The sequence below is a fragment of the Rhinatrema bivittatum genome, unplaced genomic scaffold (assembly GCF_901001135.1).
Source record: "Rhinatrema bivittatum unplaced genomic scaffold, aRhiBiv1.1, whole genome shotgun sequence".
NCBI classification, from domain to species: domain Eukaryota; kingdom Metazoa; phylum Chordata; class Amphibia; order Gymnophiona; family Rhinatrematidae; genus Rhinatrema; species Rhinatrema bivittatum.
In genome coordinates, this window is record NW_021820334.1 from 778,407 (window position 1) to 803,420 (window position 25,014).

At 44.7% G+C, this 25,014-nt stretch overlaps 1 protein-coding gene across 1 annotated transcript in view; it reads right to left on the reverse strand.

Moving 5' to 3' along the window:
- LOC115081507 (extracellular calcium-sensing receptor-like) overlaps window positions 1–25,014 on the reverse strand; it is a 67,859-nt gene that overhangs the window by 18,267 nt on the left and 24,578 nt on the right. Inside the window, exons 3-4 of the mRNA XM_029585961.1 lie at window positions 19,618–19,845; window positions 3,563–3,566 (exon numbers count right to left, since the gene is read on the reverse strand). Coding sequence (XP_029441821.1) covers window positions 3,563–3,566; window positions 19,618–19,845 — 232 coding nt within the window. The remainder of the gene's footprint in view (window positions 1–3,562; window positions 3,567–19,617; window positions 19,846–25,014) is intronic.

Sequence of the window (25,014 nt, forward strand, 5' to 3'; positions counted from 1 at the left end):
GAATAATGATTTGAGGGACATTTATGCAGATGATATCTAGTGATGATACACTAGAAAAAGCCCTTAATATCATTGTAAGGTATCTTAATGCACTAAAACAATTGCCATCCCATCTAAAATTAGTGTTAAATATGGAAAAAACAGAAACCCTGCTATTAGAACATAAATTAAAACTTGATATAATTCCTCCATTAACCTTAGAAAATAATGTAAAAATAACACCTACGACTTATCTCCGAGATCTTGGTATTATAATCGATACTGAGCTTAGTTTTAAAAAACATATAGCAACAAAGGTAAAAGAAGGATATTATAAACTTTTGACCCTATGTAAACTAAAGCCACTATTGGAAAAGAATGATTTTAGAACTGTGCTACAATCGCTGATTTTATCCAACATAGATTACTACAACACACTGCTTTTATGACTTCCCACTTCAATAATTCGACCATTACAGGTGATGCAAAATACAGCTGCAAGAATCTTGAAGAAAAAAGAAAGTATGATCATATAACCCCAACACTGATTTCACTACACTGGCTGCTGATCTCATATCGTGCCCAATATAAAACCGCATGCATACTGCACAAAATTTTGTATACAGAACAGACAGAATGGCTGAGCATGACAATCCGAGTAAGGTCAGCCAATAAAGACTTACTGACAATCTCTAATATAAAATTTGCACATCTATTTGAAGTTAGAGATAGAGCAGTGTCAATAATGGGCCCACAACTGTGGAACTCTCTGCCAGTAGAATTGCGACTTCAGGCTGATATAAAGAAATTCAAGGCAAAATTAAAACCTGACTTTTTAAGTGTGCTTATGCGGAAAGCAAATAGAATTTTATGAATGTTTTAGGAAGTGCTGGTATTTATATTGATTTTAGTATAGAGTAATATAAGTAGTCATTTTATTAATTATTGTAAGTACTTATTGTAGTTTTAGCATTATAATTTTAGTACTTATTTATTGTTATTTTACTGTGCTGATTTGTAGAGATGTGAATCAGTACCGGACTCGTTTCCGGTATCGGGTTCGTAGTAAAACCGCGGGAAATCATTGTTCGCGGTTCTGAACGCTTTCTTTTTCGGCTGTCCGGAGCCAAAAATAAAAAACCCACCCTGACCCTTTAAATCTCATTATTTAGAATCCTCCACCCTCCTGAACCCCCAAAAAACTTTTCTAAAGTACCTGGTGCTCCAGAGGGGGTCCCAGCAGCAATCTCCCACTCTTGGGCCGTCGGCTGCCAGTAAACAAAATGGTGCCGATGGCCCTTTACCCTTACCATATGTCAGGGGCTATTGGTGCCATTGGCCGGCCCCTGTCACATGGTAGGGGCAATGGTGGCCAGCACAATCTTTAAAAATGGCACGGGCCATCCATTGCTCCTACCATGTGACAAGGCTGGCCAATGACACCAATAGCCCCTGTCACATGGTAAGGGCAAAGGGCAATTGGTGCCATTTTGATTAGTGGCAGCTGATAGCCCGAGAGCGGGAGATTGCTGCTGGGACCCCCTCTGGACCACCAGGTACTTTAGAAAAGTTTTTGGGGGGTCGGGAGGGTGGGGGATTCTAAATAATGAGATTGAAAGAGTCAGGGTGGGTTGCGGGTTGTTGTTGTCTATCCTTTCTTCTCACCCCCCCCCCCCCCCCCCCCCCCCCCCCCCACAAATGATAAGAGAACCCCCAAAATTGTTATGGGGTTTCCCTATCGCTTTCGGGCAGGTGTGGGTTGCGCACGCCGGTGACGGCCTGCTCGCGATCCCGGGCACAGCGGAAAATGGCTGCTGTGCCTGGAGGCTCCAGCCCCGCCCCGCCATGGCCCGTCCACTCCCCGCCCATTTTTTCAAGCCCCGGGACATATGCATGTCCCGGGGCTTGCACACGTCGCCGAGCCTATGCAAAAGAGGCTCAGCGTGCACAGGAGGCTTTTAAAAGGGTTACGCACGTATATTACGCGCGTAACCCTTTTAAAATGTGCCCTTTTTCTTTATTTTACAGCTTCAACCAAACATGAGTATACTGTTTAATTTCAGAACAGTGTACTCTCAAATAATCACAGATTGTTGCTGCTTCACTCAATACAGCTTTAGTCCAGCTCAGTGTTTGGACAGCATTATTCTACAGGAGCTGCCTTCCTCATAGAGACCTAGGCCTGGTCTCATTAATCTACCTGGCTCCAACTCTTATTCCTCCCCTGATAGTCCTGCATAGGCTTAAGGGAGAAGATAGAAACACTGTGTCACAACCCCCCCCCCCCCCCCCCCCACTCAGCTTGGACCTGTTTGTCCGAGTGTTTTCACTCCCCCTGGATCCTATCCAGGGAAGTTCCTCACATTCCCACTCCCTCTTATCTGGCCTCCTGCTAGTTAGGTTTGGGGGTCTGAGATCTAGGAGACTATTCACTAGAGATGTGCTTCGTTTAATGCTTTCAGGTCGGGTGCTTTGTGGTAAAATTTGTTTTCCTACGGTTCTTTTTTTTTTTTTTTTCCGGCAAAACAAATAAAAAAAAAATCCCCACCCCAACCCTTCAGTGGCTTTCCCATTTTCAAAGATGGTGCCGCTGTCCATTGCTCCTACCATGTGATAGGGGCCAACCAATGGCACCGGTAGCCCCGTCACATGGTAAGGGCAAAGGGCCACCGGCACCATTTTAATTCCTGGCAGGCCTGACGGCCCGAGAGTGGAAGATCGCTCCTGGGAACCCCGCTGGACTACCAGGGCTTTCAGTAAGTCTTCAGGGGGATCGGGAAGGGGGGGGGCGGGGTTGTAATTAAGTAAATTTGAAGGGTTGGGTTGGGTTTGTTTGTTTTTTTATAAATGTGCCCCTCCCCCCCACCGCTAACTTGAAAAATGAATTTTTCATGAATTTCGGGGAAAATCCATTTTGGGATTCAGGTCTCCCGAACCAGGACGAATTAGGCAATTTCAAGAAATTGCCTAATTCGTTCTAAATGAATGCACATCCCTAATATTCACTTCCATCTACCAGGGTTACCCCAGACTGTACTATGGTTACCACCCACTGTGCAGTGTGCATCACCAGTACTTTAAGCAAGTCCTTTGCCAAAGTTTGAGGATTCCCTGTGATATTCTTTCCCCCTTTTTGCAAAGAATTGGGGCATCCCTGTGTTCAAGGCTGAATGTGGGGTAAGGAAGACCTATTTGTGATATGTCTCCTAATGAGCTTACACAGTGACAGAGTAAAAAATAAAATAAAAATAAAATAAAATAAATAAAAAAGTTGCAGAGGAAGAATATTTTTGCATTAACTGTTTCAAGCTATCTCTTATGTTACAGGCACAGACATTTTAGTCCACCCTTCCTGCTTCTTGCTTAATTTTTCTCCTTTTGGGTTCAACTAAATATTTCCATGTGGAGCTGATAACCACTATACCAAAACTTTAGAAGGATGAGGTCTTTCAACCAGAAAGATACAGAGGTGTTACAAATTCCATCTAATTAAAGGGATCACAGTAAAGTGCACTACCAGGAGAAACAAGGAATATACAAAACAAAGGCAGGAAAGTTATTTAAGGGTATGAGAAATGCCCACCTGCCTAAGGAGTGGAAAATGCAAGACAAAATATAAAGGGATGAGAAGCACCTACCAGGCGCTGACTAAGGAGTTAATAGAATCAAAAGAGAATTCCTGAAAATACAGTGGAGACTGACGGACCCTTCAGGTGCTGCATAAGGAGCTAAAGGTTGTCAAAGAGGATTTCTGGAAGAACATTAAATATTGGGACTGTGTGTATATTCTATATATCTCCCATGAGAAGCGAGAAGAGAAATACATTCAGAAATGAAGGAAGATTAAACTCACTTTAATCTGTATAATCTGAGGAATTAAGAAATGGTACTAGGTGTAATTATAGAGCTTCCCTAGAAGTAGAGACAATTTATTGCTGCTGGTTAATCGAAGGAGTAGCCTAGTGGTTAGAGCAGCAAGCTCTGAACCAGGAAGATCAGGGTTTAAATCCCATTGCTGCTCCTGTTGTGTTCCGAAGCCATCTGCAGCCGCGACCCCCTACCTGACCTATGACGATGGGCTGTCGGGGAAGCCATGGGAGTCTAGTGCCTATTGTTCCCGCGGGCCTCCGCGGTGGCCGCTGGGTTGGGAGCTGTCCCTGCTCCTCCCTCATGGCATCGGACAGCTTTCCTCCGTGGCCAGGAATCCAAGATGGCTGCTGCCATTTTAGGCATGAGGCCGTACCTCCATACTGAATTTAATGGGACCTCGTCCCTTTAATTGCCTACACCTGTTTCCAATGAACCAGACAAGGGAAAGTATATAAGGAGACTTCCTCTACTCACTCCTTGACTTGGCAACTTCGTTGTTCGAGTCTGCTTGCTTCGGTGAGTCTCCTGGTGCTTCGGATCCTTGCTTCCTGGTTCCTGTTTCTTCTCAGTGGTTCCTCGGTGTCTGACTCTGGATTGGCAAGCAGTGATTCTTGGTGTGTGACTTTGGACTGGCAAGCGGCAATCCCTTGGTGTGTGACCTCGGACTGGTAAGTGACGACCCTCTGGCATTCGACCTTGGACTTCTTCCAGACCATCGTCTCCAAGGGCTCACCTAAGTCCCAGCGGTCTGGGTCCCTAAAGGCTCCTCCCGGGGCGACCGTGGGCTTCCAGTGGCGAAACTCCAGTTGGCCCTTGCATCGACCTCACGACTCCTCGACCTCTCAAAGGTCCGCCTAAGTCCCAGCGTCCCGGGTCCCTACGGGCTCCTGCCGGGGGGACCGCGGGCTTCCAGTGATGAAGACCCAGTTGGCTTCTCTGACGTCATGACTCTTCGCTTTCTCCATGGTCGCCTCAGTCTTCAGTGCTGAGGGTCAGCTGGTCACATCTTCTGTTTCACCTCACCACCCTATGGGGGAACCTAAGGACCCATCTCCTAAGGTATACCATCCTCCTGTCGGTCCAAGGGTTCACAAGCCTGATCATAACAGATTGCCAAGTCCATGAACCTGTCAGAGGCGCCTGCCCGCCAGGCCATTCCTGGAATGGCCCAGCATATGATGGACCAGTAAAAGACCCTGGATGCCCTTGTCTCCGCAGTGGAGGGCCTGAATTAACGCTTCGAGGCATTAGGACCCATGAATCCCACATTGCCGTCCCCATCTGTGGCTTCCGGGGGCCGCTCAGTAATCCGCCTGCTTACACTGCCACATTTTTCTGGGGAGCCCCAGGCCTGCAGGGGTTTCATTAAACAGTGCAACATACACCCGCCTACAGTCAGCCCCAACAGCCTACAAACCATCTTCCTTTAGGGACTCAGCCCCAGAATCAAGGACGAGCTCACGAGCTCACGGGCCGGGAACTACCTAGGTCCCTGAATGCCCTCATCGACCTGGCAGAGCGCATTGATCGGCGCCATCAGGAACGCTGCCAAGAGGCCCAGATGACCACGAAAGCCTCGACTCCTTCGAGACGCCCTCAACATTAGCCTTCTTCCAAAGGTTATTCGGGAGTCCCCCGAACACCGGTTGAAGAGCCCATGCAATTGGGCCGTGGGAAACTTTCCACACAAGAGCGCCGATAGTGAATTAGAGAAGGACTTTGCTTCTACTGTGGCGAGGCGGGCCATCAAGTAGCAGCATGCCCAGCGCGGCCAGGAAACTCCCGGGCCTAGGACCTGAAGGAGGTCTCTTCCTGGGCCTCACCTGCACCTCCATTAACCCTACCAGTTGCACTAACGGCCGCGGATGGTGAGTTCCACATGTTAGCCCTGGTAGACTCTGGGGCTGGTGGCAACTTTATCATGAAGAGTCTGGTGGAGCACTTGAAGATTTCACAAGTCCGTGTTCCAGCTCCATTTTTCATCTCATCAATTCAAGGCAAGCCCCTCCTGGGACGAGGGACACATATCACGGAACCCGTACAGCTGAGGGTTGGGCTCCTTCACCGTGAGCGGATGCCCTTCCACATCCTGGAGCATTCCATACACCCTGTCATCCTGGGACTTCCTTGGCTTCAAGAACACTGTCTCCAATTTGACTGGGGAACATTACAGTTAAGTCAATGAGGGCCGAATTGTCATGACAACTGCCTTCAACTGGTGGTTCCAGTTCAATGCTCCACTGCCCTCGACAGTCTCCAAGGCCTGCCGGCCTCCTATACTGTATACTCGGACGTCTTTTCCAAGCGGAAGGCCGAGACACTCCCGCTTCATCGACCATTCGACTGTGCCATTAATCTCCTTCCTGGCACAGAACCTCGTCGGGGCCGTACCTGTGCCCTTTCACCCTCGGAGACTCAATCCATGTCCCAGTACATCCAAGAAAATCTTAGATTCTTTTATCTAATCTCATTCTCAAGGGTTTCTATCTTTCTAGCATTGTTTCTCCCTGTATCACTTTATTCTGTGTTTCTTGTAACTGGGACACCTGTTTTTCTAAGTAATTATCCTTAGTTACTGGTTCTAATTGACATATATGATTTTTAGTGTCTGACATTATATTTGTCAACATGGTGATAGAAGATTCTAAGGATGTCAAAGCTTTCCATACCAATTCCAAAGTAATTTACTGTTTAGCTACTAAATGCAAACCCAAAGGTTATATTTCCATCTCAATCACTTGAACATGGTTCCGCATGTTCAAGTCCCCTCTATCCTCAGATGTCGATGCCCTTGTATCAATATCTGGATTTCCCCCACCAGCAGCCCCAGAAATCTGCTGTTGCAGGTGGGGTTTCCTTCCAGACTCTCCACAAAGCATATTGAGGGTCCCTTCCACATCATTTCTCACTCCGATGGAGGTAGTCTCAGCCATCAACTTTGGAGGACCAGCTATCTCAGAGACCAGATTCCGGTGACCACTTGGGTGGGAGGGAGTCTCTGGAGCTCCGGGGCTTAAGGAAGTATGAGCATCCAAAATAGAAGACGTGTGCTCTACGTCTGTCAATGTAAAGGACTGCCTACTTGGAGTTGAAGTCTTCACCGGAGAAAAAAAACCAGTTAAGGTAGATTGCAGGGTAGCTGTTATCGGAGTAGTTGGTGTCTCTACTTGAATTTTACCTTTGTGCTTTGTATGCGGCATTAATTTGAAGGTATATTAATAATTCTTAATGATTTCCTCCTATCTCAATTACTCATGGTTGGGGTACCAGTGGAGGCAGAAGAGCAAGATCTTTAATCTTATTGTTTATTAAGATGACTAAAAGGAAAATAGTCCTTCAGACGAATCCAAAACCAGACGAAGCCGAAATAGACAAAGCTGCGTATGCGCCTTTGTCGCACGCGGCTTCGTCTGCGCACCGGCGTCAACTGCACACCACAGGGAGGCAATTTAAATACCTTCCTGATTCGGGTAAGTGACATCAGCATCTCCAAGGGAATACAGGAACAGTTCACAGTTCAAATAATCCATCGGGGCCAGCTACTGCTAGACCCCCAGTAAGGTAATATCCTCCCAGTTCTCCTCAGGGAATAAAGCCTTGGAAGGCAGTTTAAATACCTTCCTGGTTTGGGTAAGTGACATCAGCGTCTCTGAGGGAATACAGGAAACTAGGGATGTGAATCGTTTTAGGACGATTAAAATTATCGTCCGATAATTTTAATATCGTCTTAAACCGTTATGGAACACAATACAATACAGATTCTAACGATTTATCGTTATAAATCGTTAGAATCGTGAGCCGGCACACTAAAACCCCCTAAAACCCACCCCCGACCCTTTAAATTAAATCCCCCACCCTCCCGAACCCCCCCCAAATAACTTAAATAACCTGCGGGTCCAGCGGCGGTCCGGAACGGCAGCGGTCCGGAACGGGCTCCTGCTCCTGCATCTTGTCGTCTTCGGCCGGCGCCATTTTCCAAAATGGCGCCGAAAAATGGCGGCGGCCATAGACGAAAAAGATTGGACGGCAGGAGGTCCTTCCGGACCCCCGCTGGACTTTTGGCAAGTCTCGTGGGGGTCAGGAGGCCCCCCACAAGCTGGCCAAAAGTTCCTGGAGGTCCAGCGGGGGTCAGGGAGCGATTTCCCGCCGCGAATCGTTTTCGTACGGAAAATGGCGCCGGCAGGAGATCGACTGCAGGAGGTCGTTCAGCGAGGCGCCGGAACCCTCGCTGAACGACCTCCTGCAGTCGATCTCCTGCCGGCGCCATTTTCCGTACGAAAACGATTCGCGGCGGGAAATCGCTCCCTGACCCCCGCTGGACCTCCAGGAACTTTTGGCCAGCTTGTGGGGGGCCTCCTGACCCCCACGAGACTTGCCAAAAGTCCAGCGGGGGTCCGGAAGGACCTCCTGCCGTCCAATCTTTTTCGTCTATGGCCGCCGCCATTTTTCGGCGCCATTTTGGAAAATGGCGCTGGCCGAAGACGACAAGATGCAGGAGCAGGAGCCCGTTCCGGACCGCTGCCGTTCCGGACCGCCGCTGGACCCGCAGGTTATTTAAGTTATTTGGGGGTGGGGGATTTAATTTAAAGGGTCGGGGGTGGGTTTTAGGGGGTTTTAATGTGCCGGTTTTTCGATTTTTCGATTTTTCGATTTTTTAACGATTTTCACGATTTTTCACGATATTTTACCCCCCCAAACGGCAACAATACAATTCCCTCCCCCTCCCAGCCGAAATCGATCGTTAAGACGATCGAGGACACGATTCACATCCCTACAGGAAACAGTTCACTGTTCAAATAAGCCGTCGGGGCCAGCTACCGCTAGACCCCTGGTAAGGTAATATCCTCCCAGTTCTCCTCCTCCTTTGTTTTTAATGGATGTTGAAACTGTACAAGTATTGATGCTGGGAAGTAAAGGATGGAAACAGAGCTTAATTGCAAATAAGCACGGTATAAGAGCTACTGTTTGTACCTATATACTGGAACTCTTGGACTCAGATTAAAGCTATCCAGTAGGGAGGAGTTGTTATATAGAGACTGAAAGGAGTCATATAGAAAGGGACCATCTCTACTTTGCTTTCTATGTGCCCCTAGGTGTAAAGAAAAAGATCCATCAAATTCAGGGGTTACAAATTATTAGTAATAGGTCTGAAATTTTAAGTTCTTTAAGAACCCTTGGTGTATATCATCCTGTCTAAGTGATTTGCTACTTTTCAGTTTGTTAATCTGGCCTACTACATTCCAGGTTTAACATGATTTTGTTCAGTTCATCTGAATCATCAGCCTTGAAAACCGTCTCCAGAATAGGTATCTCTCCAACATCCTCATTAGTAAACACTGAGACAAAGAATTCATTTAGTCTTTCCACAATGGCCTTATCTTCCCTAAGTGCCCCTTTAACATCTGGATCATCTAACAGGGCAAGCAACTCCCTTACAGTGTTCCTGCTTCAGATATATAACGTTTCTATTATGAATTTTTGCCTCTATGGTCAACTTCTTTCATTTAACTTGCCAATGCATTTTATTTTTCCTTTTTTCATCAGATGGATCCTTTTTCCAATTTCTGGAAGAAGTTCTTTAGGATAACATAGACTCTTTCATCTCACCTTTTAACCATGCTGGCAATTGTTTAGCCTTCTTTCCACCTTTCTTAATGTGTGGAATACATCTGAACTGTGATTCTAAGATGATATTTTTAAACAATGTTCATGCCTGTTGTACACTCTTAACCTTTGTAGCTGCACCTTTCAGTTTTTTCTATCTTCCTCATTTTATCAAACTTCAATAGTTTTGTGTTTGAGCCGTGGATTTACTCATTGTCCCTCTTCCAGTTATTAATTAAATTTGATCAGGTTATGATCTTACTGCAACGTGGCCCCACCACCATTGCCTCTCACACGAAATCCTGCATTCCACAAAGTAATTGATCTAAAATAGCTCCCTCTCTTGTTCGTTCCTGAACCAATTGTTCCATGAAGCATTTTTTCTATCCAGGAACTTTACCTCTCTAGAATGTCCTGATATTACATTTACCCAGTCAATAATGGGGTTATTCAAGTCTCCCTTTGTCGTCACACTGTAAAACTGGTTTGCTTCCCTAATTTCTCTTAGTATTTCAAAATTTGTCTTATCATTTTGACCAGGTGGACAATAATATACTTCTATAACTATACTCTTACCCAACACACATGGAATTTCTTCCCATATAGATTCTACTGTGCACTTAGTCTCTTGCAGGATCTTTATCCTGTTGGATTCTATGCCATCCTGGATATAAAGCACCACCCCTACCCCCACCCCCATCCAAACAACAAGTTGATCCTCCCTTTCACTGATATGTAATTTGTACTCTGGCATAGGATTTTCCTATTGTTTATTAGGGATGTGAATCGTGTCCTCGATCGTCTTAACAATCGATTTCGGCTGGGAGGGGGAGGGAATCGTATTGTTGCCGTTTGGGGGGGTAAAATATCGTGAAAAATCGTGAAAAATCGTGAAAAATCTAAAAATCTAAAAATCGCAAAACCGGCACATTAAAACCCCCTAAAACCCACCCCCGACCCTTTAAATTAAATCCCCCACCCTCCCGAACCCCCCCCCCAAATGAGTTAAATAACCTGCGGGTCCAGCGGCGGTCCGGAACAGCAGCGGTCCGGAACGGGCTCCTGCTCCTGAATCTTGTTGTCTTCAGCCGGCGCCATTTTCCAAAATGGCGCCGAAAAATGGTGGCGGCCATAGACGAACACGATTGGACGGCAGGAGGTCCTTCCGGACCCCCGCTGGACTTTTGGCAAGTCTCGTGGGGGTCAGGAGGCCCCCCACAAGTTGGCCAAAAGTTCCTGGAGGTCCAGCGGGGGTCAGGGAGCGATTTCCCGCCGCGAATCGTTTTCGTACGGAAAATGGCGCCGGCAGGAGATCGACTGCAGGAGGTCGTTCAGCGAGGGTTCCGGCGCCTCGCTGAACAACCTCCTGCAGTCGATCTCCTGCCGGCGCCATTTTCCGTACGAAAACGATTCGCGGCGGGAAATCGCTCCCTGACCCCCGCTGGACCTCCAGGAACTTTTGGCCAGCTTGTGGGGGGCCTCCTGACCCCCACGAGACTTGCCAAAAGTCCAGCGGGGGTCCAGAAGGACCTCCTGCCGTCCAATCGTGTTCGTCTATGGTCGCCGCCATTTTTCGGCGCCATTTTGGAAAATGGCGCCGGCTGAAGACAACAAGATTCAGGAGCAGGAGCCCGTTCCGGACCGCCGCTGGACCCGCAGGTTATTTAACTCATTTGGGGGGGGGTTCGGGAGGGTGGGGGATTTAATTTAAAGGGTCGGGGGTGGGTTTTAGGGGGGTTTTAGTGTGCCGGCTCACGATTCTAACGATTTATAACGATAAATCGTTTGAATCTCTATTGTATTGTGTTCCATAACGGTTTAAGACGATATTAAAATTATCGGACGATAATTTTAATCGTCCTAAAACGATTCACATCCCTATTGTTTATCTTCCTTCCACCAGGTCTCTCTCATCATTCACTGCTATACACTCTAACTCTCAAATATTACTTCTTAGACTTCTGGTGTTGGCATACAGACATTTCAAACTGTGTTTTTTGCTTGTATTAACAGCCTGCTTTTCAGTTGTCAGGGATAATTTGGAATCATTTAACTCTGATGATTCATTACTTTAGGTAAATGGACTACTTTTGCTTTTATTGGAATCTCTCTGTTGGGATGCCCTGTTTCATTAGTATCCTTCAGAGATACTGTTGCGATGCTGCCCATGGGCTCGACCATGAGCAGCCTCTCACCTTCTCGCCAGTTCCTTTGCCTGACCTCCCTGTGACTGCAGTGCTGCAGCTAGAGCCTTCCCAGTTTTTGCCTCACAGCGGGAGCCACCCTTTGCGCTGATCCTCACGGCTGGAATGCCACCGCCAATTTCCCCTTTGCAGCCAGGATGCCATCATCGCCGCTGTTCTCCTTGTGGTGGGGAAGCTGCCGCTGGCATACTTCCTCTTTGCAGCCCTATGCCACCAGTGTTGCCTCCGGGCTCTCTGCTCTTCGCGGCTTGCAGTGCCACCACGATTCCCTCCACCTCAGCATCAGGGACGCTGCTGATGCTGCTGACTCTGGCCTGGCCTGGCTCCTGCTTAGGCAAGTGGCTGTACCTCTCTTCTGGATTTAAAGGACCAGCGGTTGGAAAAAGCCTCGCGGATCCATCTGATAATGTCATCTCTCGTAGTATCTTCAGCTCTTAAAAGGTCTCTTTGCCAGTTCCTCGGAGCCTTCGGAAGGAGCTGCCTGCTCCTGAATTCCTCTTTCCAGCTTGCCCTTCCAGAGGCTTCTGAGGACTATCATCGCTTCTTCAAGTTCTTCTGTTTTTTGTGGGAGCTCCTTTGTCTTCATTCTGGTCTCTCAATGGTTCCTGTGTCCTGTCTGTTCCTGGGTCCAGATGTTCCAGTCTCTTAGGAACCAAAGAGACTGGAACATCTGGACCTAGGAACTGGTATCCACACGACCCAGTCTGGTTTGTTCCTGTCTCCAGATGTTCTTGATTCTCCAGTTCCTGGGTCCAGGTTTTCCAGCCTTGGTCCTCGACACCAGATCCAGTCTCCAGAAGACTACCCTTGAGTTTGATCCTTAGTCCGAATTTGAACCTGAATCCTGTTCCAGTCTTTGGAGCTCTGTTCCAACTGGATCCTCCTTCCACGTGCTGCCCAGATCTCTCTCCCATCCTGAGTTTCAGTCCAGAGCCTGTTCCACTCTCCACATGGTCCACAACCAGCCTCTTTAGGCTGTGTAGGGTGTGCAGTGGGACAGCGTGGTCCATGACCAGCCCATTGGGGGGGTGGGGTATGTAGGGTGTGCTTAGGGGCAGTACCTTGTCTGACTCTTCAGCCCTTGCCTTCATCTTGTCCAAGTCTCCAAATGCCTTGCCATGTCTTTTCCTTGTTTCAGCATCATCATCTGTCCTTGACCTCTGTCCATTCTGATGCACCTGCCGTTCTCATACAGCAGGTCCAAAAGGGCTATAGAGTGGCAGGAGGGTTACCAAAGAAACCAGCATTTTGTTGCTGGGTCTCCTTTTGGTGCATTCAGGTTCAGCAGAGGCTCGAGTGCTCCAAGTCTTCAGCCTGTTCACCCATACTCGGATACATCACATCTGCCACAGCAATCTCCAGTGTCTTCCTCTGAGGTCATGCTGTGGTCTAAGGGCACACTCTCAAGCATGTGGGTTCGCAAAATGCATGGTGATCCCCCACAAATGAAACATATCGTATTAGTTTGCAGTGGTTAGCAGTGCTGCTTACTTAGCAGCTGCTTGAAATAGGAGAAGGCCATGTGGGAGTATCCATAGCAAAATCCAGCCATTTCCTATGAGTCATAAGTGACCTCACAGCCCTGTCATAGAGTGGGTCAGACAGGATGGCAAGGAGACCAGAATTCCAATGTATCACAGTGAAGCATTTTTCTATTTCAGCCAATTGCTGCTCTCAGTGCTCTGTGATGCTGTTCTTGCTGTACTATATCTACCTTAAGCACATGGGTGCCACACACTTTCTTCTTGACTGTTCTCTGAGAAGCTCATTGCTTTTGAGCTCTCTCCGAGTGTCTCAAATCTGTATTCAATTGCTATTGCTTGCTACTTTGATAGAATTTTCCATTGAAAAAGATATTTGTTCGTTTTTGCTGCTGTGCCTGACAGGCAGCCAGGCTTTTCTTTACTGCACTTTTTTTTTTATTGACTAACAGTCTCGTGCCAGTATTTAGCCTTAGATGGAGTTAGTTTACCACCCACGTTCAGCTGCATTCACAAACAACCCGATTCTGAGAAGACCTGGTCCCGGCGTGCCGGGGGCCACTACCACCACCTAACACCATCCGCGGGCTGAGCCTTGCCTTGTCTTGTCTTGTCTTGCCTCCTTGTCTTTCCCCTATCAACACCACAGTGACCTGACTACCTCAGTGATGTAAACTTGCTAGGTAGTTAGCTATCTGTTACACTCTCCTTCTCCAAAGGGGAGGAGCTAGCAATCTGTTACACTCGCCTCCTCCAGAGGGGAGGAGGTGGCAATCTGCTGTCGCTCACTCCGCCAGGAGGGCGGAGTTGGCAAGCTGTTCTGCTGTGCTCCTGAAAGGGGAAGGAGTAGCAATATGACATGACCTGCTCCTCCAGAGGGGAGGAGATAGCTATCTGTAATTCTATTAGCGAACTGCTGTTAGATGCTCCTATAAGGAAAGGAAGTAGCAAGCTGTATCAGTCTGCTAAGGAGTAGCAATCTGTTATGGATCAACTCTCCAAGGAAGAGGAGTTGGCAATAGGTATATAGTACTTCACTATTGAGATAGCAATCTATCATGCCCCCCGCTACGGAGTGGCAATCTATATATATATATATATATATATATATATATATATATATATATATATATATATATATATATATAGATAGATAGATATATAGATAGATAGATAGATAGATAGATAGATATAGATATAAGCTGCTGGCAAGTCTCAGAGAAAGAGGAGTAGCTGTCTGTAATGGTTGGTTCCCACAAGGTGACAATAGTGAAAGGAATGACCACTTGGAGGACATGGCAGATGACAGCGCCCAAAGGAGGAGGTCCTGAGAGGAACCACTGGCTAGGCTAGAATATGAGATGAACACAATAGTTCTTTATTAGACTGGAAGCTGGACCACTAGAGGTGGCAGTAGGGAGTCGCTGTGTCCGGCAAGGCTGAAGTCCTTCTGATACTGGAATATAATCTCTGGGTTACTGAGCTGTATAGAAAGACTAGAAGTAGTGAGTATACTGGATAAACTGGATACGAGATGGTACACTCACAATAGTAGATGTCTACAATGATCTCTATGCCACAGAGAGTCTTCAGTACATTCAGGAACAGGAGCCGTAGGCGAGCACTGGTTCCCACAAACAGTCTGTAATAAGAACTCACAATTGCTGTATATGAAATGGCTTCTAGAGTAGAAGAGATTCTGTATAAGATTCTTGTAATCTTGCTAATGTAACTCTTGATCTCTGTACCTGCGATAATGTCTTGGACGGAAGGGAGTCTTCAGAGCAATAGGAATGTAGGCCCTCGTGGAGCGAGTACCAATTCCTATGTTCACGTCCACGATCGCTTCCAGGAAATGAGGAGTCTTCCGAGTGTTCTGGCAATCTGAAATCAAGAAGAGAGAGTGGAGCCCCCATGGAACAGGTACTCCTGGTAAGTTTGAAAAGGCCGAGCAGTGGGGATGGGTTCCCCGGCTGACTCGGATCATTGTTGCAAGTATTGTGGACTGCCGAAGCAAGTCCCCTTGGAGTTCCTTGCTAACTCATTAGAGGTTAGCAAACAAAGACCTTTTAAAGTGCAAATGGATGATGTCACTATGGGGTTAGCGCCCGAGGTTAGCGCCCTTGCTGGTACAAAGTCTGGAGTGTGCACGCGCGCTCTCTTACGTTATCAGGAACATGGAGGATCTGTAGCATCAGGCCAGCCCGGGGGAACTGGGACCAAGGATGTGGAGAGAAGCCGTGGCTGCACTGTCTGTCAGAGCCAAAGGGAGTCACATCCCAGGTAGAGAGGATAGAGCGAGGGGCGAGAAGAGGCACGAACGCAACACTCAGCTCTGCCAGCCTGTCTTGCCCCATCAAAACCACAGTGACCTGACTATCTCTGCTCTGCCAGCCTGTCTTGCCCCTATCAGCTTTCTGCCACTCTGCCTTGCTGCCATACAACATATGACTCACTCAACTCCTTGTGGTGTTCTTGCCACTATCATGGTTCCTCAGTGTGTTGGTGCTAGACTTTCTGCTTGCTATGTTCCCCCTTCATTGTGCTGTAGGATGTCGATGCCACTTGTCTTGCCACTTTGCCTGTCGTGCTGCCTTCGAGGGTTCATGCAACTGTTATAGGTGCACTCTTTTGAAGCTGTGGTGTGTTTTTGACACTCTCGCTGCTGCTTTGCCCCTCTGTTAAAGCACTCTTGCCACTCCTGGTACCCTTTTGCACCTTTACAGTGCCTTAGGCTATTCATGCCACTTTGGTGCCACTTTGCCACAGTCTAAGTACCTTGGAGCTCTTTTCTCGTTCTGATGATTGCTCCCCAGAAGTTTGATCAGAATTGATAAGAAATCCCCAATTCTGCAGCCAAAAATAGGCTGCAAATACTTCTCCCATTGACTTTAATGGCAAATGAAAAACAAATGAAACTAATAAACAAATTGATTTTTCCTTTATGAAACTAATGAAATGAATTTGGGTCTCGGAAAAATGAAAAATGAAACAAAATTAAGTTTTTCCTTCTGCACATCCCTAATTATATTTTCTTCCTCTGCCATTGTTGCCATTTCTGAATTTTTTCTAGCTTGATGGAATTAAAAACAGATCACTTGTGGCATTGGCTAATGGTTTTGTTACAGTTCACCCAGTAATGTGGATATACACACAGTAGCAGTCACTTTTGTTATGAAACAAAACAAGCACTGCCATGCTGATGAGAGGTGTTTAGTGTTACAATCTACCTAATATTGTGGATACCCACACACAAAAGCAAACAACCACTTTTATTATGCAAAAAGCACATACTGCTGTTCTGTGTCTGCTATGTGCTTGCTGCTGTATTAAACTAAATAACACAAACATACGCTGAAAGAGGAAACACTGCTGACTGTATAGCTCTTCCTCTCACAGTGAACATGGATCTTTTCTATGTGCTGAAAAGTGCAGAAAATGACAAACTGTGTATCTGCACTCTGCATTATAGCATTGCTACATCTACTGATATTCTGTAACAGATATATTTGTATAGTATCTCCTAACAAACACTGATAAGATACAGAAGTTGTCAACAAATCAACATCCATTATCTCAGTCTTTTTAGAAATGTTTCCTCTCTAAACATTGAAGTGTTTCAGAACTAAATTTCTCTTCTTTCTCTGAAATCAAATAGAGAAATGACTTCAAATAAAATGGTGACAATTTTCCTTTCTGTTACAGGAAGTGACCATGGGATAGACTGGTTGAAAAAGTGCTTCATTTTGATTGGTTCTGTTCCTTACTTGCTACTTCTAATTTAGCTCTGGTCTGGCAAGCAGGAAAATAAAATCCCTGCAGTTTTGTTTGCCCTATTGACTTTAATGAATCAAAAATTGAATGGAAACAAAAATGTCATTATTCTTTTTAGCTCTGTTCATTTGTTTTATATGAAAGAAAACAATCTGAAATTAACTTTTCCACTTTGGCTCACCTATTCATTTCAGTCAATTGTGCATCTGTAAAGAGTAGAGTATTTGCCATACTGCAAAATCCTAAATCTGCTCATACTACTGTCATAGAATTTGACAGCTCATAAAAATTATTAGGTCCATCTAGTCTATCCAGCTTCCCTACTGCTGCAACAACACAGACCAGCTGATTTCAGATGTTCCCTTCTTTTTCAATATGAGGAATCCTCTGAGCTTTATAAAACATATGATTTGCCATACTGGGTCAGACCAAGGGTCCATCAAGCTCAGTATCCTGTTTTCAACAGTGGCCAATCCATGAAACAGGTGCATGGTAGTATTCAATAAGATCAATAGATTCCATGCTGCTTATCCCAGGGATAAGCTGTGGATTCCCAAAAGCACAATTAAATATAAGTATATGGACTTTTTTTTCCAGGATTGTGTCCAAACCTTTTTTAAACACAGCTACACTAACAGCTTTTACTACATCCTAATGCAATATTTTCCAGAGTTTAATTATGTATTGAGTAAAAAATGCATAAGTTCTCCTATTTGTATTAAATGTATTGCCAAGTAACTTCATTGAATAGCCCCTAGCCTTTGTACTACTTGGAAGAGTAAACTATTCACATTTGCCCATTCCTCTCACTCATTATTTTAAAGATCTCTATCATATTTCCCCTCAGCCATCTCTTCTTCAAGCTGAAAAGTCCTAACATCTTTAGCATTTCCTCATAGGGGAATCATTCCATCCCCTTTAATATGTTGGTTGCCCTTCTAATTCTGCTGTATCTCTTACAAGATATGGTGAATTGCACACAATACTCAAGGTGCAGTCACAGCATAGAGTGATACAAAGACATTATGCTATTCTCTGTTTCATTATCCATTCCTTTCCTAATACTTCTTCTATTTGCTTTCTTGGCCATTGCCACACACTGAGCAGAGGATTTCAACATACTATCCACAATCATGCCTAGATCCCTTTCCTGGGCGGTGATTCCAAATTTTGGAACTTTGCATTGTGTAGCTATAATTTGGGTTGCTCTTCCCCTACTGCCTTACTTTGCACTTATCCACATTAAAAGTCATCTGCCATTTGAATACCCAGTCTCCCAGTCTTGTGAGGTCCTCTTGCAATTTCACACAATTCTCTTGTGATTTAACAACTTAAATAATTTTGTATCATCAGCAAATTTTATCACCCCCAATTATCATTCCCATCTCTGTCATTTCTAAACATGCTAAAAAATCAGTGGTTCTAGTTCAGATCCCTGGGGCACTGCACTATTCATCTTTCTCCAATGAGCAAAATGACTATTTAGCCCTCTTTTCTGTTTCTATCTTTATATAGATATCAATCCACAGTAGAACATTGCATCCTATCCTATGACATTTTAATTTGCTCAAGAGTCTCTAATGTGGTACTTTGTCAAACGCTTTCTGAAAATACAGATATTCTATATCAGCTGGATCACCTTTATCCACGTTTATTATTTCCTTCAAAGAATGTAGCAAACTGATGAGTCAAAGACTTTCCTTAGCTAATCCATATTGTCCCATTAAACAAGGTCTAGCTTTATGTTCAATAATTTTGTGCTTTAGGATAGTTTCAAACATGTTTTCCAGCACTGATGTCAGGCTTACCCATCTTTAGTTTCCTGGATCACCCCTTGAACCCTTTCTAAAAACCAGCATCATCTTGGCCACCCTCCAATCTTTAGGTACCGTAGCTGATTCTGATAGTTGACAGATTACTAATAGAAGATCTGCATTTTCATTTTTCAGTTCTTTCAGCACTATGGGATATATACCAACTAGTCCAGGTGATTTGCTATTTTTTAGTTTATCAATGTGCCCTCAGGCTCCCTGAGATTTGTCTCAGTTCCTATGAATCATCACCTTTAAATATAATTTCTGGCATGGGTATATGACTAAGGTACTCTAGTTTCACTATCAATATGTAACATACCCATATATTTCTACATTTAAAAACTATTTTATTAAAAATTACTTTTTTTAATTTTTTAATTAATTCCAAAATAAAACATGCATACCCTAAACATTAGACACAGTTTTTAGGATTCACCCATAAGAAAAATATATATTATATTAATTAAAGCAGAGTACACAGACTTTTTCAGTAAACAGAATCAAGCTTATAATCAAGATACCATCATAAGAAAATAACCCTTTTAAAAATATCTTTAATTATTCAAGTTCATTTACATAAAGAACTTTCTAACAGTAAAAGAAAAAAAAATAACACAGTATGACCATTCAGTGTCATTGAGTCTCTTGATATAATATTTCAGTGTTCAATAATGTTTAGGTTTTTCATTCAAAGAAGAGCGCTGCTTATTTCTGAAATTTAAGGAGCAGCAACAATGTTATTTATCTTACAAAAAGAAGCCAACATGACCATTTCCCTGCCACATACAAGCTGCACCAGGGCTGGCTCTAAGACCTAATTCTTCAGTAGCCTCCATCTGCCCATGTCTGAAAGGCTATAAAGCCTGTGCTGTGTGATGCTCGCTGTCTCACCTGACTGTGTCCTCCATTCCACTGGATTCTCCCTTCATCAACAATGAGCTCCTTGCCTTTGGGGGAACGAGCATCGTAAGTTCCCACCTGCACATATCTGCTGCTGCCATTTGGGTACAACTGCCAGTTCAAAATGTCAAGAGAGAGTGGTACATCCCCATTCTTGTCAAAAAAGATCTCTTCTCCAGCAGTGTTCTTAAAATGCACATTTCTAACATAGTGAAGGAACTGAAATGCAGAAACACAGACAGACATTGGCATGAAAATGTGTTTTTGTATTAGTAAGGGTTTGCAAAGAGAAACATGATTCAATGAGTCTCATGACTGGGAGATGCCATATCAGTCTATAGTAGCTTCAGCAAGAATAGGAAAAGCAGGAAAGGAGAAGGTAGGCCACTTTTTGTAAAGAAAAATAACATTAAAACAACCTGAATGCATGGGGAAAAGTAAATATGAAGTGGGTCATCTTGGAAAGGGGGTATAAAACAGGGGTGGGCAATTCTGGTCTTTGAGGGCCACAAACCAGTCGGGGTTTCTGAGGTAGATTGCATGCAAACCTCTTATGCACATTCCTTAGAGATCCCCTAAAAACATGATTGGTTTTCTGTCCTCACGGACCAGAATTGCCCACCCCTGTTGTAAGAGATGATATAAATAAGACTTCAGTGAAATGAGAAGTGAAAGATTTTATTTATTTATATTCTGCTTTTTGGCACTTGAAAGCAAATTATATTCAGGTTTTTCCCAAGAGGGCTTACAATCTATCAGTCAATTTTAAAAAAGGTGCTCGTGGGGGAAACGGGTGTTATGTGTGTGGCTGAGCCTTATGCGCACCGCTCACATTGTAGAAGGGCCCGGCCATGCATATAACCCCTGTCACATGCACAAAAGCCAGGCCTCTTACAAGGGGTGGGCTGGGGGGTGGGGAGGGGCAGGGCATGGGGCAGGCTGGGACAGTGCCATTGTTCACTGGTCGGCTGCCGACATGCGTAACTTCAGCTCAGGAAGTAATCCCCACCCCCCACCCCCGTATATGTGGATTACAAAATCCAGTGTGCATGTGCACACAGCCCAATGATTTTTATAACAGCACATGCATGTTATAAAATTGGCGTGTCCATATGTGCATGCACGAATGTATTAAAATCTACCCTTAAGTATATATACCTGAGGCAATGGAGGCTAAAGGGTCTTATGTAACAACCTGAATGCCAAAGGCGCTCACAATATGTGAAAGATGCTTATTTTTAAAGTTGACCAGTCATAATAGGCTTCATTGTAAGAGCAAGGTGCTGTATGACTCCACCTTATTTTTAATCATCAGTCAATGTCAGTGACAATATATATATTTTTTTAAGTTTTCTAATTTGTTCTTAACACGTGTGTTAAGAACGGCTCCAAAACTAGCGGTGACTTTTAAGATAAGTTACATTCACTGATTGTGGTCAGTGCACAGGCTGGAGAGTTTTCTCTTTGTGGAACTGGAATTTGCATTGTGAATTTTGCATTGTGGCTAAGTATTCTGCTTATTACTTTCAAGTTTTGTGGAAAGCTTCTGTGAATAATTCCTGTCTGTGTTTTCATTTTCTTTATAGTCTGTGATTTATTTCCTTATAGTAAGATATTATTCTAGTAAGTTAATTTGCTGTTTGGTTGCTCTGCTATAAAGCTAAGAAAAAATAACAACCCAAAAAACAAAAAAGCACTCCAGCTTTTAATCTGTTAAAATCTCTTTCTCTTTTGGAGTTAGCTGGCACAAAAAATCTGTTCAAATCTTAATATTGGGGCATAAAGACTGTTTTAAAACAATTGACCAAAAAGGACAAACAAACTTCCAGAAGTGACCTAATCTAACTGGATTGGGTGTGTCTCAGACCTTGGGGGAGGTAAACTTAGTGAGAAGGAGAGCCATTGTGGTCAGTGCACAGGCTGGAGTATATTATTGGTCCCTACCAAACTAAAAATCGCTACAATCACACCATTACTAAAGAAGAAAAACCTTAACCCAGAAGACCTGAACAATTATCGCCCAATATCAAACCTACCCCTCCTTGCTAAATTGACGGAGAAGGCGGTCCTGAAACAACTCAATGAACACCTTGACAATCACAAAATACTAGGGATGTGAATCGTGTCCTCGATTGTCTTAACGATCGATTTCGGCTGGGAGGGGGAGGGAATCGTATTGTTGCCGTTTGGGGGGGGTAAAATATCGTGAAAAATCGTTAAAAATCGTTAAAAATCGAAAAATCGAAAAACCGGCACATTAAAACCCCCTAAAACCCACCCCCGACCCTTTAAATTAAATCCCCCACCCTCCCGAACCCCGCCCAAATAACTTAAATAACCTGCGGGTCCAGCGGCGGTCCGGAACGGCAGCGGTCCGGAACGGGCTCCTGCTCCTGAATCTTGTCGTCTTCAGCCGGCGCCATTTTCCAAAATGGCACCGAAAAATGGCGGCGGCCATAGACAAAAAAGATTGGACGGCAGGAGGTCCTTCCGGACCCCCGCTGGACTTTTGGCAAGTCTCGTGGGGGTCAGGAGGCCCCCCACAAGCTGGCCAAAAGTTCCTGGAGGTCCAGCGGGGGTCAGGGAGCGATTTCCCGCCGCGAATCGTTTTCGTACGGAAAATGGCGCCGGCAGGAGATCGACTGCAGGAGGTCGTTCAGCGAGGGTTCCGGCGCCTCGCTGAACGACCTCCTGCAGTCGATCTCCTGCCGGCGCCATTTTCCGTACGAAAACGATTCGCGGCGGGAAATCGCTCCCTGACCCCCGCTGGACCTCCAGGAACTTTTGGCCAGCTTGTGGGGGGCCTCCTGACCCCCACGAGACTTGCCAAAAGTCCAGCGGGGGTCCGGAAGGACCTCCTGCCGTCCAATCTTTTTCGTCTATGGCCGCCGCCATTTTTCGGCGCCATTTTGGAAAATGGCGCCGGCTGAAGACGACAAGATTCAGGAGCAGGAGCCCGTTCCGGACCGCTGCCGTTCCGGTCCGCCGCTGGACCCGCAGGTTATTTAAGGTATTGGGGGGGGGGTTCGGGAGGGTGGGGGATTTAATTTAAAGGGTCGGGGGTGGGTTTTAGGGGGTTTTAGTGTGCCGGCTCACGATTCTAACGATTTATAACGATAAATCGTTAGAATCTGTATTGTATTGTGTTCCATAACGGTTTAAGACGATATTAAAATTATCGGACGATAATTTTAATCGTCCTAAAACGATTCACATCCCTACAAAATACTACATCCCTCCCAACACGGATTCAGGAAAAACCACAACACAGAAACCCTACTACTCAACCTTTCCGATACCATACTAAGAGGTTTCGATAAAAAAATAGGCCACCTACTGATCCTCCTCGATCTTTACACAGTCTTTGACACAGTTGACCACAGGAGGCTTATATCTAGCCTAGAAACCATCGGGCTCGCTGGCAAAACCCTAGGCTGGTTCACTTCCTTCCTTAAAAACAGGTTTTTCAAAGTCTCCTTCAACAACAACTCATCCGATGCCATCCCCCTTGAAACAGGAGTGCCACAAGGGTCTGCTCTATCGCCCATACTCTTTAATATTTACCTACTACCTTTGTGCTAACACCTAACAAGCCTAGGTATAACTTTCTACATGTATGCTGATGACATGCAACTCCTCATTCCAATAACTTCCACTATAGAAGATGCAATGGCAAGAGCAGCCTCACACCTTGATGCAATTCGAAATATGCTAAACAACCTAGAATTATGTTTAAACATGAGCAAAACCGAATGCATTTTAATCATAAGAAAAAACTCAGGATCAATAACCACATCACCCTTCCAAATTGATGACGTCTGCTTACAACTCAAAGATAACGTAAAAGACCTTGGCATATGGATTGACAGTGAACTAAACTACAAAAAACACATTGTAACAAGAACAAAAGAAGGCTTCCATAAACTCCAAATACTCAAACACCTAAAACCAATGCTGCACCTCCATGAATTCAGAACCATTTTACAAGCCCTCATTTTCACCAGCCTTGACTACTGCAACTCTCTCCTGATAGGACTACCTAAAACGGCCTTAAAACCACTCCTGTTACTTCAGAATGCTGCTGCCAGAGTCCTGACTGGTAAAAAGAAATCAGACCACATTACCCCCGTGCTCAACAATCTACACTGGCTTCCGGTAGAAAAAAGAATAGAACTCAAAGTCCTTACAATTCTACACAATGCAACCCATAAAGCAGATAACACAGCCCTGGCCAATGTCATACATATACACAGGTCACTACGTACGACTAGGTCAACAAGTAAACTACATCTTGATGTGCCATCACTACCGCTAGCCAAACTGTCATCCACAAGAAACAGAGCCATCTCCATCATTGGCCCGAAATTATGGAACTCTTTACCTCAACACCTGAGCTCACAAAAATCCATTAAATCTTTCAAAAAAGAGCTCAAATCATGGCTGTTCAGCCATACCTTCAAAGATGGCATAGGATAAGACAACAGACCACACCCATTGCATTTCCACTTTGGGCATGCAATATCTTTCCAATGACTATTACACTGATTCACTGAAACCTTATCTAGTTTCCCCCTTTTTCAATTCCCCCCTCTCATGATTTGAACACTGATATATACCTCGTTATATTGTAAATATTGTTTTTGGATTAAGTTGCTGTTCGGAACCAGTTTCAGCTACTGTTAAAATGCTTTAAATGTAACCGGAGTGAAGGCGATTTCCGCTATACCTCGGTATATAAAAAACTGCTAAATAAAATAAATAAATAAATAAATAAAAATAAGCATCTTTCACATATTGTGAGCACTTTTGTCATTCAGGTTTTTACATTAGAATCTGCCACAGCACTTCAGTTCCAATATTGGGGATTGCATGATTTATTGTTGGGTAAAGGGTCTTGCCAAAGGTTGCAAGGAATGGCAGTGGTATTTGAACTGGAGACTCCCTGGTTCATATCCCTCTGCTCAAATCAATAGGCTACTCCTGTTTAATGTATCTGATGCTGAATGGAGCATTCTATCTGTAGAAAATGATTGATTTGGTTCTTCCTTTTAAGGGCACTCCTCAGAAATATGGAATCTATAATGGAGGGGGCAATATTAGATCTGCTACATACAAATAGGAAAATATTTCTAATGTCCAGGTAAAATGTCAACTGAGCCCCAGTGATCATCAATGTTTTATAAGAGCCATATACAATCTCAATAACCGCCCAAACTGTTCTGAGAAATGCATATACACAAATGTTCCTCGCAGAACAGTAAATATACGTCATTATAACCTCAGTTAGCAACCTTGCATACTTTTATTTCTCTCAAACATAGACAAAGTAGAAAAAAATAGACCTCTTGTTAACTTTTTCCCTCATACACACACCTCCCCTAATAAAAC